The sequence below is a fragment of the Brassica rapa genome, chromosome A07 (genome assembly GCF_000309985.2).
Source record: "Brassica rapa cultivar Chiifu-401-42 chromosome A07, CAAS_Brap_v3.01, whole genome shotgun sequence".
Taxonomy (NCBI): domain Eukaryota; kingdom Viridiplantae; phylum Streptophyta; class Magnoliopsida; order Brassicales; family Brassicaceae; genus Brassica; species Brassica rapa.
In genome coordinates this window covers 17,583,635-17,599,627 of record NC_024801.2, presented here as the reverse complement: position 1 = coordinate 17,599,627, position 15,993 = coordinate 17,583,635, and the positions used below count along the sequence as shown (strand labels likewise).

Here is a 15,993-nt window from a genome sequence, read left to right as displayed (position 1 = left end):
ATATATATACTCACATACCTACACAGCTCCTTCAATTTACGCCTCCCACGTTCTCTCTACATTACTCTTTCCCTTGAGAACATCAAACTTTAAACCCCAGAAACAGTAAAGGAGAAAGAGAAGAAGAGAGAACAAAAAAACCAAAGAAGCAATGTCTTATTCTTCCCTCAAATTGCCAATCTTTCTCATCCTCTCATCTCTTCTCCATGCAGCTTTAGGTACGTACACACATATATTTATTTTGTAGAAATATCCAATCGTTAGAACCCAAGAGCATGATCAAGATTCATGTTTTGAATTAACCAGGAGCGTTAACCATAGGAACAATGAACATATGATTTTTTTTTGTTATTCAGTTTATGTGTTGAATTAGGATTATGTAGGATTAATGGGATATGGACCTTAATAAACTGTCAATTGGTTTTAAGTCGAAAGTTTATAAAACTCAGTATTTTGTATTTCTCACAATAAATTGTAGGGGAGGACATCGTTTGCGAGAATCTACCCACGAATATGTGCGCGTTCTCGATATCGGCCTCTGGGAAAAGATGTTTATTGGAGACAGCTAACGTCACCGGAGAATACACTTGCCGGACTTCTGCGGTGGAGGTTGAAGGTATTGTAAACCACGTGGAGAGCGATGAATGTGTAGCCGCTTGTGGGGTTGATCGGAAAACCGTAGGGATCTCGTCGGACGCAATGATGGAGGCAGGATTCGCTGCTAAGCTTTGCTCTCCGGCTTGTTTGGATTATTGCCCTAACATTCTTGATCTTTATTTCAACCTCGCCGCCGGTGAAGGTACGATCTTGAGTTTTTTTTTTGTGTTTCATGCGGACGTTGACATTTTTTGTGTGTGTACATTGTAGAGAATATGTGTTTCTATATTATTCACAATAGATGGCAATTGCCAATATATACAATACAAGAGGTGAGAACTCTAGGTTAAGTCATTAACTAAGTTTCCTAAAGTTATGAAATCATAATCTCGACAATATCTCTTGTATATATCTAACACGCCCCCTCAAGATGGAGGGAGAGGGATCACTCCAATCTTGCTGATGAGATCAAGGAACCGAGCACGAGTTAGAGGCTTAGTTAAGGCATCGGCAAGTTGATCTTTAGTATTGACGTGTGAGACACGCAGAGCTCCATGTTGTACTTGGCCCCGAACAAAATGATAGTCAATGGCAATGTGCTTCATGCGAGAGTGGAAAATAGGATTTGCACACAGAAAAGTAGCTCCAACGTTGTCGCAGTAGACAACAGGTGCTGCTGGTATAGCGACTCCAAGCTCAGTGAGAATATTGCATATCCAGCTCAACTCAGAAGCAGCATTTGCAACGGCCCGGTACTCTGCTTCGGTAGACGACCTGGCCACTCCCTGTTGCTTCTTAGCGCTCCAAGATATAGGATGGCGACCCAAGTAAATGATGTAGGAGTTTGTGGAGACGTAGTCATCCGCATCACCCGCCCAGTCAGCGTCTGAGTATCCATGAAGTATGAGTTTATTGTTGGCAGTGAAGTAGATCCCGTGTGTCGGTGTTCCTGCTAGATAACGGAGAAGGCGCTTAGCTGCTTGCCAATGGTGATCAGTAGGTTTATGCATAAACTGAGAGAGACGATTGACAGCGTAAGCAATATCCAGACGTGTAAACTGAAGATATTGCAAGCTTCCTAGCAGTTGGCGATACGGTTTGGGATCAACGAGTGGTGTGCCAGAGAAGAGTGTAATCTTGGGAGCAGACGCCATAGGAGTTGTAACTGGTTTAGCATTGACCATATCATACTTGTGAAGCAAGTCTAGTATGTATTTCCTTTGCGAGAGGTGTAACCCCTTGGACGTCCGTTGTGCTTCCAAACCCAAGAAATAATTCAGCTCTTCAGGGTCTTTTACTGAGAACCGTGTAGCTAGTAACTGAAGAATTCGGTTGATCGCTGGTTTTGAATTTCCTGTCACTAGGATGTCATCCACATAAACAAGAAGATAGACAAGCTCCTGACCTCGTTTGAGTACAAAAAGAGATGTATCGGCCAGGGAGTTTGAAAAACCAAGACTGAGAAGATAGGACTGCAGTTCATTGTACCAGGCCCTCGGTGCCTGTTTCAAACCATAAATAGCTTTGCGCAAGCGACAGACATGATCTGGATGATCTTGATCTATGAAGCCAGGAGGTTGGTCCATGTAAACCTCTTCGGTGAGAGTTCCTTGGAGAAAGGCATTGTTGACGTCTAGCTGTTGAATTGGCCAGGAATGACTCACGGCTATGTCAAGAACCAGACGCAGTGTGGTGGCTTTAATTACTGGACTGAATGTATCGGTGTAGTCGTAGCCAAGTTGCTGATTGTATCCCTTCGCTACCAGCCGAGACTTGCAAGTTTTGTGTGTGCCATCAGAGTTGTACTTGTTCTTATAGATCCACCTGCATCCAATAACATTTTGATCAGGTTTTCTAGGTACCAAATCAAAAGTACGATTGCGAGCAAAAGCATCCATCTCAGTAGACATTGATCCCCTCCACTTTTTGTCTTTAAGAGCTTGTATCAATGTATTTGGTTCAGCTGGAGCTCGTCCAGACATTGTCGCTGAGTAGTTATACTTGGGATTTGGTTTGACAATGTTGTTTCTCCTGCGCGTGAGCATCGAGTGTTGTGATGGCGGTGGTGGAGGAACAGGGGAAGCACTCGCTGTTGACGACGAAGTCGTCATGGGGTCTGGTGATGGTGTTGGAGCTGTTGATGTAGACGCAGCCGATGTTGTGTTAGGTGGGGCTGATGTTGTTGAATTGCCATGCGAGTGCTCCATGCTAGGAGTCGAGTGGGTTGACTGTACCTGCAGGTTAGAACCAGAGCTCGAGGATCCAGTTTGCTCGACGAGTGGCGCAGCCTGGTTAGGAGGATGGTTAAGGTTTATTTTAGTGGAGAGGGGTTCATGGATAGGAATTGGTTCGGGTGTGGCTGGTAATGGTGGTTGTGGTTCTTTTGGTTGAGCAAAAGGGAAGACACTTTCATCAAAGCGGACATGGCGTGAAACATATATTCTTCCAGTGCTAGGTTGGAGACATAGGTAAGCACTTTGTGTAGGTGAGTAGCCAAGAAAGACACAAGGAGTTGATCTGTCTTGAAGCTTGTGTTTGTTGTAGGGACGGAGCCATGGAAAACAGAGGCAGCCATAGACTCGAAGCTTAGTGTAGTTGGGTTGCACGCCAAAGAGTTTGTGATATGGGGAATCCATTGCAAGCACAGCTGTTGGGAGACGATTGATGAGATAAACCGCCGTGGAGAACGCATAAGTCCAGTACTGCTTGGGCATAGAGGCATGTGTTAACAGTGTAAGACCTGTCTCCACAACATGGCGATGCTTTCTCTCGGATATTCCGTTGTGTTCAGGAGTGTGGGGTGGAGAAGTAAGATGAGAGATGCCGGCATCTTGTAGGTATTTGCGCATAGCTATGAATTCTCCTCCATTGTCTGAGAAGAGAGTGATTATCTTTGTTGAGAAAAGGTTTTCCACTTGTGCTTTGAACGCCTTGAAAGTGTCCAAGACTTGGGATTTGAGCTTCAGCGGATAGAGCCATGTGTATCTGGTATGATGATCGACAAGGACCAAATAATATTTGTAGTTGTCGATTGATACAATAGGAGAACTCCATAAATCGGTATAGATGTATTGTAAAGGGCGAGAAGAGGTAATGGTATTTGTGGAGAAAGGTAATTTGTGAGTTTTATTGATGGCACAATCTGAACATAAGATGGGTTGTGTTACAGATTTTGCAAAAGGTAAAGAAAATTTCGAAACAATAGACTGAAGAATAGAAACTGCTGGATGGCCTAGGCGAAAGTGCCAATCAACCATGGTTGTTTTGGGTAAGGGGGTAGCAAAGAAAGATTGAAGGGTTGAGGATTGGGCAGGCCACTCGTAGAGCTCATCCTTGGTCTTGCCTTGGATTAACGGGATTCCCGAGCTGAGATCCTTCACCTGAAAGTAAGCCGGGAAAAATTCCACCGAAACTCTATTAGCATTGCATAACCGATATACGGATATAAGATTCTTCCGTATGTTAGGTACACATAAAACATTATTCAAGTTTAAAAAACGTGAATTGGAAGGTAAGGATAAGGAACCCGTGTGAGTGATGGAGAGTCCGGAGCCGTCTCCAATCAGCACCGAGTCATCACCGTTGTATGGGTGATGAAGCGAGAGATTGTGGAGGTCACTGGTGAGGTGATGAGTTGCACCGGAATCCATCAGCCAAGCGTTGCTCGGGTTGTGAGCTGAGATCGCCATGTTCGCTCTTGGCTGCCATGGACGGAAAGGCGAGGCAGGGTAGGCGTTTTGTGACGAGGGAGCGAACTGAGGGCATCTCCTGGCGCTGTGACCGAAGACGCTACAGATCTGACAGCGACCCTGATATCCTCTGTTTTGGTTAGTGTCGTTTGACTGTGATTGATAGGATTGTTGAGGCGCCTTGTTGTTGTTGTTGTTGTTGTTCCAGTTGCGGTTGTAGTTGCGGTGTTGTTGATTCTTCGGACGTGTGGTTGCAACATTAGCAGAGACCGGAACCGGAGTAACAACAGTCGCAGACAAGCTCAGCAGTTTGGCTTCCTTGTTGATGAGCTTCTCATGTATTTCAATGATAGATGGAGATGTGTCGCGGCCCTCGACCTGATCTGTGACAGACTTGTACTCTTCCGGGAGACCATCAATAACATATTCAATCTTGTCTTCATGATCAAGTGGTTTTCCAAGGAGAGCAAGCTGGTCAAATCGACTGGTTAAGCCACGCATGTATTCATCAATGGATTTGTCACCTTTGGTGTATTGCTTGAGCTGCAAGCGAAGCTGTTGAATGTGCCCGCGGCTTGGTGTTGCGTAGGTGGCGCTGAGAGACTTCCAAACATCTTGCGAGGTCTTTGTGTTGGTGACCAGGGTTTGGATCGACGGAGATAGCGTGCCAATAAGACCGCTGTAAATAAGACGGTCCTGGCGTCTCCATTTCGTATAGTCAGGATTCGGAACGGATTGACCATCAACCGTTATCATCTGATCTGGTGCAGGGATAGAACCATCAAGGTAGCCAGATACGTCATAGCCGTCTAGGAGAGCATGAACTTGAAGATTCCAAGTCATGAAGTTGGTAGTTGTGAGCTTTGTGATGTTGATCATGTTGATGTTGAGCACACCTTGAACCACGTCAACCGCTGGAGCGTTGAAGGCCATAGTGAAATGAAAGAGAAGAAGAGAAGAAGATTTGAAGAAGGCGGCTCAAAAGAAAAATTTAGGGTAATCGTTGGCTCTTGATACCATGTAGAGAATATGTGTTTCTATATTATTCACAATAGATGGCAATTGCCAATATATACAATACAAGAGGTGAGAACTCTAGGTTAAGTCATTAACTAAGTTTCCTAAAGTTATGAAATCATAATCTCGACAATATCTCTTGTATATATCTAACATACATATATAATTCTTATAAGTAGCCTATGTACAGGTCTGATGAAATATTTTGATGTTTTAATGAATAATGACTTGCTTGGTTGTAAACATAAGTACTGTAGATAGATTAATAGGTGTAAACAATTAAAGGTATACATTCCTTAAGTTAAAAAGGCATAAACCTAATACCAAATATATATAAACGAAAATTTTGAATGGTACTATACCATTAAGTCCATTACCTTAACGTAATTGAGGTTTCTTTGCAAAAACATTTGTAGAGAAATTGATATTGGCTACAGCAAAAAGTTAAAACAAAATTGCATTATTTTGTCAAGTAACAAAACTGTATTTACCAAAATAGGAAAGAAAACTTGTGATTGCCTTAAGTAGATGTGGGAAAATGTGTGTTTTGTGCTGTTTAATATGAAGTAGGGCAGGATCTTACACTTGTGTATGTTTTGTGTATATCGAATCCTTTTTTCTTACCCGTGCATGGAAGAAACTCACTTTTCATCTTTATGGTTTATCTTATCGTCAAAGCAAGGAATTTCGGTAGGAGCTTGATTGTTATGCTTCACTAACCATAATTATTATTTGAATAGTAATGATTTAATATTGCATCCTATGGTTACGTCACTTATGTTTGTACTACAGAAAAAATCAATGATGTAAAGTTTATGCTTGACTTAACGTATCAATTGACTACATGCAGGTGCATTTTTACCTGATCTGTGCGATGCTCAACGGATAAATCCTCACCGTTCGATGTTGGAAATCCTCAGTTCCGGCGCGGCTCCTGGGCCTGTCTCCGAGACTGCTCCAGGCCCTGACTCCGACTCCGACTCCGACTCCTCATCCCCTGCTCTAGCTCCGGCTGCTATGTAAAATTAATGTTTGTCATGGTTTATGTTTAATATTTTGGATTGGTGCTCCACAATGGATCATATCTTCAGTTGATATGATTTGATGATAGATCATCAATTGATTCATATGTGAGAAGAGGGTACAGAGTGAGTTTGTTTTTGGTTCTGTTTTTTTTGTTTACAAAAACATTTTCCCATATAATAATTAACAACTTTTGTAATATCATTAATGTTGTGTTTTCTTGTATAATATATATACTAAGTGGCTGCAATCGCAACTTATACATAAGCGATTCTTTATACACAAAGCTTATGCTTACAGAATATTTGTTTGGTTGATCAATTATGGACTGTGGAATCACATTATAATGGTAATGGCTGGATGAAGCTGAAAATGAACAACTAATGGAACAATTATTGTCTTCTGGTACATTCAGAATTAGATGATCTCATTTGGGCAATGGAGAATATGATTCAATATACCACATGTTAATATTTTGGGAGAAACTGCAAGGATATAATTTCAACAATCAAAGATCCGAAAACATGGCCAAGTTATTCTACGAAATTTGCAGAGTTAGCATCTATTCAAAGAAGATTCCAAGACTACAAGATCATTCACATACCAAGGGTACAAACCCGGACAGCATACACTTTAGGACCGCCCAAGTTTTTCATAGGAGTTTAGTTTTTGTTGGTTGTTTTATTCCGTTTTAGATTTTCTGATCATTTATATCTTGAATGATATAATAGTCTTGTGAGCATCAACATGTGTTTCTGGTTCAATTTCTCTTTAAGCTTATCGTGTGTTACTTTTTATTTTAAGAACGATAAAAGTCCCACGTTAAGATGTTATCGTTTTCCGTTAGGTGTTAAACACTGGTTTGCAAGTTCTAGGCAACGAGTTTATGTTGCAACAAAAAGAAAAGAAAAGAAAAGAAAAAGAAGAGTTTATCCTTGTACGTATTCATAGCTTCATCATAAATTTAACCTTTTCTCGAGGAGTTATTCTTGGATTCACCCACCAACCAATATAATTTCATTATTTCAAATTTAATATCTTTTAAAAAAAGAAATAAAATATTGCCAAGTTATATTATGTTTTAAAAAAAAAGGTAAAAAAAAAATAGTAAAAATATTTTTAACGTTGTCAGCAAAACACTAAAGAGAAAAAGACTAGGATATCACCAAACCAAATTTTTGTTCCCAAAGTAGCACTCAAGGCTCAAAGTCACAAAAATAGGTTTCATTAAAGAGGTAAATATACACTTATACCAATTGGGTTAATTAATCCAAACCTTAGGGTTTAGAGTTAAGGGGTGGGGTTTTGAAATTAGGGTTTAAAATTTTATAAAAAATAAATACTAAAATAAAAAATAAAAATTTTAAAAACAGTTTCAAAAAGTATTTTTAAATTATAAAAAGAAAATTTGAAAAAAATAATAAAAATTTCAAAAAAAAAGTTTCAAAAAAAAAATTATAAAAATTTCGAATCTGAAAACATATAATCTGAAACTATAAATTTTTTTTTTTTATTTTTTTATTTATTTTTATTTATTTTTGTTTGTTTATTTAATTTTAAACCAAGGATATTAGAGATATTTTATCCTTTAATGAATGTCATTTTTGTGACTTTCTCCTTCTAGTGCTATTTTTGAGACATAAACTTCAAAAGGTGCTATTATTGACAATTGCCCAACACTAAACCCTAAATCCTAAACCCTAACCATTGGGTAAACCCTAAACCCTTGGATAAAACGTAAGCGCTTGTATAAATCCTAAACTCTAAATAAAAATTAACACTAAAACCTTAAACCTTAAATCTTAAACCCTAAACCCTTGAGTGTTTTAATGTTTAGTGATTTTGATTTAGAGTTTAGCATTTATCCTAGAGTTTAGAGTTTATCAAGGATTTAGGATTTAAGGTTTAGTAATTAGAATTTAATGTTTTGCTGACGAGGTTAACAATATTTTTTGTAATTAATACTATTTATTTATATTTACCTTTTAATTTTAAAAACATAATATAATTTGACAATATTTTATTTCTCATTTTAAAAGATATCGAATATAAAATAACACAATCTTATTGGTTAGTGAACTTAGAGGTTCACTTTAGGAGGTGAACCTAGAAGTTCATCCTAGAAGCTAGGGGTGTTCAATCTGGATATCGGTTCGGTTTCGGTTCGGTTTTTTTCGGTTTTCGGTATTCCGGTTAGTAAAATATAACTACCATTCTAAATCCATATTTACTTCGGTTCGGTTCGGTTTATATACCGTCGGTTTTCGGTTTATTCGGTTTTATACTAAAAAACATTATTATTTTATTTGAGATCATATTATATGAATTTTAGAGTCATATTGTCAATACAGTCATTTATTAAAAATATATTACATGTTAAAATAAATGAACAAAAGAGTAAAAATGCCTCTACCATCAAATAAAATAATCAAATCTATAACTAAAATAAGTATTTAGTTATAGTTCAAACGTTTTACAAATTAAAGTTTTTTATTACTATAAAATTATGGTAATAGTTATTAACACAAATTTAACTTATGTAACAAATAGATTTTCATGTATTGTTATAAAATAGATACATATTTACATGTTTCTACTTTTAATCGGTTTTGTTCGGTTTATTCGGTTTAATCGGTTATATACCAAACCATATCCAAATCCTACGGTTTTTATAAAATTATATCCATTCGGTTTATATGGTATATACCAAAACCAAACTATATTGTCTATTTCGGTTCGGTTCGGTACGGTTCGGTTTTACCATATTGAACAGCCCTACTAGAAGGTGAACCCAAGGATGTCTTTTTTGAGCAACACAAAAATTTAACTTAAGTATTAGTTTCCATACGTAAAATGAAATAAAAAGAAGAACGTAACGGTTGAGCAAAACACAAGACCATATCAGCCAAAGATGCATTAACTCACCGAAGCAGCTTTTTCTTTTTTTATTAACTTCTGAATTTATTACTAGCTTGAATTTACATAATCTTGATACAACAAAGTAGAAATACATCTAGGAACATAATAATGAGAAACAAACGTTTGAAGAGGGGGTAAAGGGCTATTAGCCAACTTATCAGCAGCTTTGTTTCCTTCTCTTGCAATCCATGTGAACTTGATGTCTTGAAATTTTTGTTTCGACCAATCGATTTCTCCGATCCAATTATACCCATCAAAATGAAGACCTTGTTTATTCAGTAGTTTGATCATCTTCTGACAGTCACTCTCAAACATCACTCGTTTATAAGCTTTACTCCAGCAATATTGCATTGCTACTATTAGTGCTTGTAATTCACTTTCTAGAGCATTTTTAACTCTTCTGCCAATTGCTTGTCCTGCTCCTCTGTACACTCCATTAGAATCACGCAAAATCCATCTCATAGTACTCGGATTTTCATCATTAACAAAGGAGCCATCAACATTACATTTGATCCAATCAATCTCTGGTCTCCTCCATTTCTTTTGTATTGTTTGAATACACTGCTGACCTGCCAGATGTTGTTGATCTTGTTGTAACATGTTTTGAGATCTCCATTCAGTAGGATCTGCTTTTGCATATTGTAGTACATTGTTCCATCCTGTTTGTTTCTGCTGAAAGATAAAGCCTATTTCGGCTCCTCCATATTCGCCATAAAATCCAAATAGGTAAATCTTGAAAGTGTGCCAGTCTTGTTGATGTTGATATCTGTAGACATGCTTCAATCTTTCTATATATATATATATTTTTGGTCAGGATCGCATCACACATGAGCTGATCATTTTTTAAGATCGCTTGCAGAGACGAGAAAACACTATTATTGTGCAGCATTGCCAAATCAATGGTTTCATGTGTCTGCTACCATATGCATGGAGAGATGAAAGGTTAAAAAGCCTTCTAAATAGTCAAGCTACGTAACATGTTCTTCTTTTCTTCCTTTTACGCCATCTCATGGAATTTAAATAAAAGAAACAAGAACTAATCAGTTCATGAAGCAAGTAGATCGAGTAGTAGACGTAACTACAAAGGGACAAATGCTACCCATCTTTGAGCAACTACCATCACAAATAACTAAAGTTATTTGAAATCAATATGAGCTTTCATTATCCATTAGTTTTATATTTTCTGAATAATTTGATAGGAGAAGTGAGTGACTACCGCTGGTCTCTTATGTAAATCTGGCGCTGACAAACTGGAAAATATAAACACCTAACAAGGCAACACAAAGCTGGATTCCTATCTGAACCATCACGTTCTTCAGAATCGGCCAGGCTTTCTCCGACCATTTCCTCTTCCTTTCAGTGCTCACTGTGGCCGTATTTTCTTCTTCCTGTGTTTCTTCATCATCGCCATCATTATCTTTTGTCTCGTCTACTTCTTCTATAGTTCTAGTCTCCTCTCTTATTTCTGAACCGACTTCGGTTATCTCCCCCGGTTTCTTGTCGAATAATCCTTTGAACTGTTTTCTAGCTTTGCTCTCCGCTTCCTGTGAGGTCCAAAGATATGAGATTATTAGCAAAACATGTCTAAATCATAAATAGCCATTAAAACCCGAACACTGACCTGTTCCTTCTGCTTGAGTTTCAAGAGTGCCGCTGTTGCATCAGCTTCTGATGATTTATCCACTTTGATCATCTAGACACATGCACAACATTCATGGAAGTAAGCAATTTTGGACTGGAGTATAACAAGCAGTTTTAGTATGATATACCATGTTGAAGTCATTTCTAGCGTCTTCATACTCTCCGCCTGCCATGTAAGCCATTCCGCGGCGGTAGAGACCTTTTGCATGTCCAGGCTTTGCTTCGAGGACCTGTTTGGAAATTGTGGTACAAAAGGTTTCAGAAACCCCAAAACGTCTGACTCGTAAATAAAGCTCTTAGGAGATTGTTTATTAAATATTACCTTATTACATGTCTCTAAAGACTTTCTCCACTCTCCCAATTTAAGCAAGCAAGCCGCAACATTCAGATGTAACATATTCTATGATGCAGAGAAGGGAAACAAGAACTACTTGGTGTTATTACTATATAATCTTATTCATATCTATAACTACAAGCGTGATGAGAAGATAAACTCACCCTTGCGTCACCAAATACTTTTCCTTCATCATCATTTTGTGGGTTTACATGATTAAACTCCCGGAGCACCTGGTTTTTGTTTCACCGCTTAGACACAAGGAAACAAATGCTAATACCGGACTTACAGATACTGCTGACAAGAGGGAGGAAACTAGACTTGCTACTGTTTCTTGGACTCTATTACCTTTTCATACTTTGCTTTTGCGAGCTCAAATTTTCCTTCTTTGAACAACCTGTTTCCCTGAAGTTCAAAGTAGAGCCAAAAACAAAGAAGAGCGATAAGTTAAATGATCTGTGTGACCTAACTCCACACAAGATTAGCAGAACATTTGATCCATACCGTGCTTCTGATATTTTCTGCCTCATTCATGATGCTCTGGAAGTCCAAACCAGTCCAATCCTGAGCCAAGAAACCCTAGACTCGTAAGAAATGGAAGCTATTTACAATTCCTATGGTAAGCATCGACACGAGACCAACTTACTCTTGGCGTTTCGAAACCAAGGAGTTCAATCTCCCACTGAACATGTGCACCTTCAGGAACGCCAGGCGGCCTATCAAGAAAGAAACAATCAAAATGCGTTTGTTTCTCCACTAACAGTTTATACGCTATCATGTTCAGTGTGATTTACACAAATGAGCATGACCTTGGAAATTTGTCATATGCATAATCAGGGGGACATGTAACAAGAGCAATCTCCCCAGGTAGCATCAAACGAGTACACATTTCGAATCCCTCTGGCACCTGCCCATACGACAATAAATTCTTAAGCTTAAATAAAATCCACTAGGGTTAATCTATAAACGTTGGAGTAACTGACAAGTCCTTCTCCTGAACTGAACTCCAAGGGCTGATCACCATTTTCAATCCTACTATCATAAAAGACAGTCTTGTCTTCATTGAGAAGCATGCCCCTGTAGTGAACGCTTAACCGACTGTCTTGGAGAGGACAATCCATTGGAAATTCTCCTATTAATTTGATGAAACGTTGAAAATCAGAATGATAAAACTACCTATTCAGCGAATAAGAGTTTGGGGTCTAGGAAGATGCATTAGAGTAAAAACCAGCATCATGTTGAAACAGAGAAAACGTTAAAAACAAAGTGTGGTGTTACACATACCTCTTCCATCTCGAATTCGACGTTTAATCAGACGTCCATCTCCAAGCATGTCTCGCACCTTGACAGTGAGAACTCGAAATGTCAACCACTCAAGTCTCCCAAAATACTAAATAAAAACAGGAATATACAAGTTTAGTCTTCACTATACCTGAATAAAATGCACAAGTTCGACCTCAAAATGAACTTCCTCAAGGTCTTGAGCTATATGCATCAAAGTAGATTCAGTCAAATATTGCTTGCGAACATATATCACTGCCTTCTCCTTCCTAGCCATTGTTCCAATTCCGATTTCAAGACCTTTAGGCACCTGCCTAATTGACGAGCAATAATCAGCAATGATAGTGTTCCACACCAGACCAGATACGCATGGACAGAGAGTGAAAACCTAACAATCACCTCAGATTTTCCAAACGTGAAGAAATAAGGTTCTTCTTTGGGAGCTAAGATCACTTGTCCATCACCAGATTTAGCTGATATCCTAATATACACCACAAAAATGCATTAAAACTTCAATCAATCTTTCTACACAGAATGGAAAACAAGGTCAAATGACTTTCGACCAAAAATGCAGGAGTGATCAAATATTAAATAAGTTACCAGGCTTTTACTTCATAGGGTTCTCTGGGAGATTCCCATCCCTCACCTTCATTTAGAATCTTTCATATAAAAGGAAAGCAATATGTGAGCCATCAGGAAGAACAAGAGATATGTGGATAATGTCATTCTGTCGTCTGCTTATTCTGAAAATATGTGAAATCAGGTCCTACCTTCTTGATGACCCCCAAATCATCACTTGCAATCTGGATAATTAACAAAAGGGAAACAAATACTCCAGTCAGAACATATGAAATGCAAGTTTTCAGAGTCTTTCGACTAAACTAATGCATCTTGGTTTTGGTGGTGAGATCTTGCCTTGGCTTTAGCAAAATCCAGCAATTCAATCTCAAAATGAAGCACATCATCTTTCGGAAAATTGCCTGGAGCGGAGACAGGACAATCCTTCTCTGCATAGTGCATTTCAGGTTTCATCTTGAACTGGAAAAAAATGAAGACAAAGACAGACTTCTTAAGCATTTCAGGATCAAACAAATTATCTGAATTTCAGGTAACTCAAGTGGATTAACTAAATCCTATACAGTAAACAAACTACAATCCTAGTAAAGGGACACAAATATTAAAACAAAAAAAGGCAAACACTAGAGTAAACATTATCTTTGAGGATTTACAGGGACAAGAACGGATCTTTACAAAGGTTTCAAGAGTTACCATTGCAATTTCAGCCTTATGCATAGTGGGAATCCCCTCGAGCAATCCAAGTATCATTTTACTCTTCCCCAAGACATCTCTTATCGGTAAACCTCTCCCTGATGGAAGCATAAAACGCATTCATTCAATGAGAGTACCTAACAAAATGCTCAAACCTTACTGTAGTAAAGTTCCTCACCTCCACATTCAGACCTCGTAGATTCCACTACTACACCATCCAGTGTCCTTACAGTACAGTGATAAATAATCTGATCAAGAAAGAACATCATCAAAATTGACCACTCGTCGTCGTCTCTCTCTAGATAAACCAGATTAGTAGTACCTGATCAGCATCCTTAGGGCTTGAATCGCCTCCTCCAGGTCTCACCACTGCTTTCAACAAGCTCCCTGCAACAATTCTCTTCCTCCTATTCGAGAGATACAGTTTCTCAGATACATCAAATTCATAAAGCTTTAAAAAAAAAGGGACTAACTCAGCAGAGATATAAACGAACCTCTTATCGTCTTCCGTTTCGGATTTCTTCTTCTTGGGCAGCAAGTGGTTCTGCTCCGCCGCATCCATCGCCGATCAACTACTACTTGAAATCGCCCTCCTCTCTTTATAGCTCAACTACTGAGTTTCATTCTATGAAATGAAGAAAGTATATCTTTTATAAATAATCTTTTGTTTTGTTTTTCTAAATAACAAAAGAAAAAGTTACGAAACTGAAAAGTCAAAAGTCCCGTCTTTTAGAAAATAGTAATTCGCTAGACAAGTGTTAATGGGCTTCTAGTTGTATTAGCTATAGTCCATACATACATACAGTAACATCTTCTTTTTCATCTGATTTTAATTTTAAAACACAACACTAGACTCCGACAATAGAAATTACAATTGTGAACATAAGAACTAAAACCTAAAAGTTGAAAACAAGTCGGCGATTAAAAGGTACACTACCCGTCAGTTGTTTCTCTCTCTCAGCTTTATTAATATTTGCTATCAAATATTTTCTGTCGTAGACTCTTATGTATCCATTTGGTTGACCATTTAATAAAACTTTATAATGTACCAAGGAAATACATTTCATCATTAGTTGGATCCAATGATGATCAAACCACATCTTGGAAAATAGCTCTTGAATAAAAATCTATTCATTATAAGTTTACTTATATCTGTATTTACTGCCATAAATTTGTTCAGGTATGATTTATTAGTCTTCAATCCATGAAACATCTCTTGAGCTATGAGGATATTGTCAGAAATCAATATTCCAGACACAAAGACCGATTGTGTTTCCGAATATGTGAAGAAAGACATGCTTTTAATCTCTGACATAATACCTTAGATATAGTCTTATATCCTATATTACATAAGCTTATAGGCTTGAGCTCTATCATCCTTCTAGGCCTCTCCGTTTTAGGAATCAAACAAATATTTGTAATATTTAACCTTGTGTCCATTTTTTCTGAGATAAAAAAATTGTTAACCATTTCCAATAGATCACTTTTTATTATATATCAAGAGTGTTGGAAAATAGGACCATCATTCCATCCGGCACATGAGCTTTTTCTGGATGCATCATAAATAGGACTTGTCGTATTTCATCCTCGGTTAGTAGCCTGATTAACCGCTGATTCATTTGGAGGCGATGGATGGTGTAATCTCGTCCAAAAAACCTTCGAATTATGAAAGAGAAGTTGTCTGAAACAAATCATCAAATCAATCCAATGCAACCTTTTCTACACCTTGTTCCTCAATTATCATGTTTCCATCAGTATCAGAGTTCCACGATCCTATTACGAGCATGACATTATTTTTGTAGGGCATTGATAGAATGTAGTATTAAGATCCCTTGATGTATACCACATATTACTACTTTTCTGTTGCCAAAAATCTTCATCGTCTTTATATGTTTCTTGTAACTTTTTAGATACTTCCCGTATGTTTTGTTGAGTTCTACTATTATCAGTTTGTACTTCTTCCGGTGCTTTTTGAAGCTCACTAGTTCTCTCTTTTCCATATAGTGGATCATTCTTTCACCATGTAGCGATATCATGGCGACAATTAATAATTTTTGATATAAAATCTCCCGAGTTCTCTGATGCCGATTCACTCCAACCTCTCCCAGTTGATCCAACAAACCATCATGTCCAATCCATCTTTTGTCAAACCTAAATTGTTTTCATCGTCTTGGTACTTTGTTCTAAAGATAAGTCATTACTGGCCGATGGTCAGAATCCACC

The 15,993-nt window shown here is 38.0% G+C and overlaps 3 protein-coding genes across 4 annotated transcripts; 1 reads left to right on the top strand and 2 right to left on the bottom strand.

Moving 5' to 3' along the window:
* Nucleotides 1–10: 10 nt before the first annotated feature.
* On the top strand, nucleotides 11–6,576 carry LOC103829961. 2 transcript variants are annotated; one of them, XM_009105651.3, is made up of 3 exons: nucleotides 11–218; nucleotides 479–799; nucleotides 6,154–6,576. In XM_009105651.3, the coding sequence occupies exons 1-3, from the start codon at nucleotides 152–154 to the stop codon at nucleotides 6,324–6,326; spliced, it is 561 nt and encodes a 186-aa protein (XP_009103899.1). In that variant the 5' UTR covers nucleotides 11–151; the 3' UTR covers nucleotides 6,327–6,576. The 2 variants fall into 2 exon arrangements, with proteins under 2 accessions (XP_009103899.1, XP_009103900.1); XM_009105652.3 differs by lacking the exon at nucleotides 6,154–6,576 and adding an exon at nucleotides 5,462–5,566 and having other exon boundaries at nucleotides 18–218; nucleotides 479–860.
* A 2,320-nt stretch (nucleotides 6,577–8,896) lies between these two features.
* LOC117126488 lies at nucleotides 8,897–10,029 on the bottom strand. The gene has a single exon (XM_033274550.1). The coding sequence runs from the start codon at nucleotides 9,843–9,845 to the stop codon at nucleotides 9,294–9,296; it is 552 nt and encodes a 183-aa protein (XP_033130441.1). The 5' UTR covers nucleotides 9,846–10,029; the 3' UTR covers nucleotides 8,897–9,293.
* A 237-nt stretch (nucleotides 10,030–10,266) lies between these two features.
* Nucleotides 10,267–14,507, bottom strand: LOC103829960 (peptidyl-prolyl cis-trans isomerase PASTICCINO1). The gene is made up of 20 exons (XM_009105649.2): nucleotides 14,265–14,507; nucleotides 14,093–14,177; nucleotides 13,949–14,018; nucleotides 13,771–13,868; nucleotides 13,417–13,539; nucleotides 13,272–13,304; nucleotides 13,102–13,160; nucleotides 12,901–12,982; nucleotides 12,653–12,811; nucleotides 12,505–12,562; nucleotides 12,204–12,352; nucleotides 12,030–12,127; nucleotides 11,867–11,936; nucleotides 11,725–11,784; nucleotides 11,569–11,625; nucleotides 11,385–11,453; nucleotides 11,209–11,286; nucleotides 11,015–11,116; nucleotides 10,867–10,938; nucleotides 10,267–10,789 (listed from the first exon to the last, which is right to left on the bottom strand). The coding sequence occupies exons 1-20, from the start codon at nucleotides 14,330–14,332 to the stop codon at nucleotides 10,472–10,474; spliced, it is 1,908 nt and encodes a 635-aa protein (XP_009103897.1). The 5' UTR covers nucleotides 14,333–14,507; the 3' UTR covers nucleotides 10,267–10,471.
* Between the last annotated feature and the right edge of the window lie 1,486 nt (nucleotides 14,508–15,993).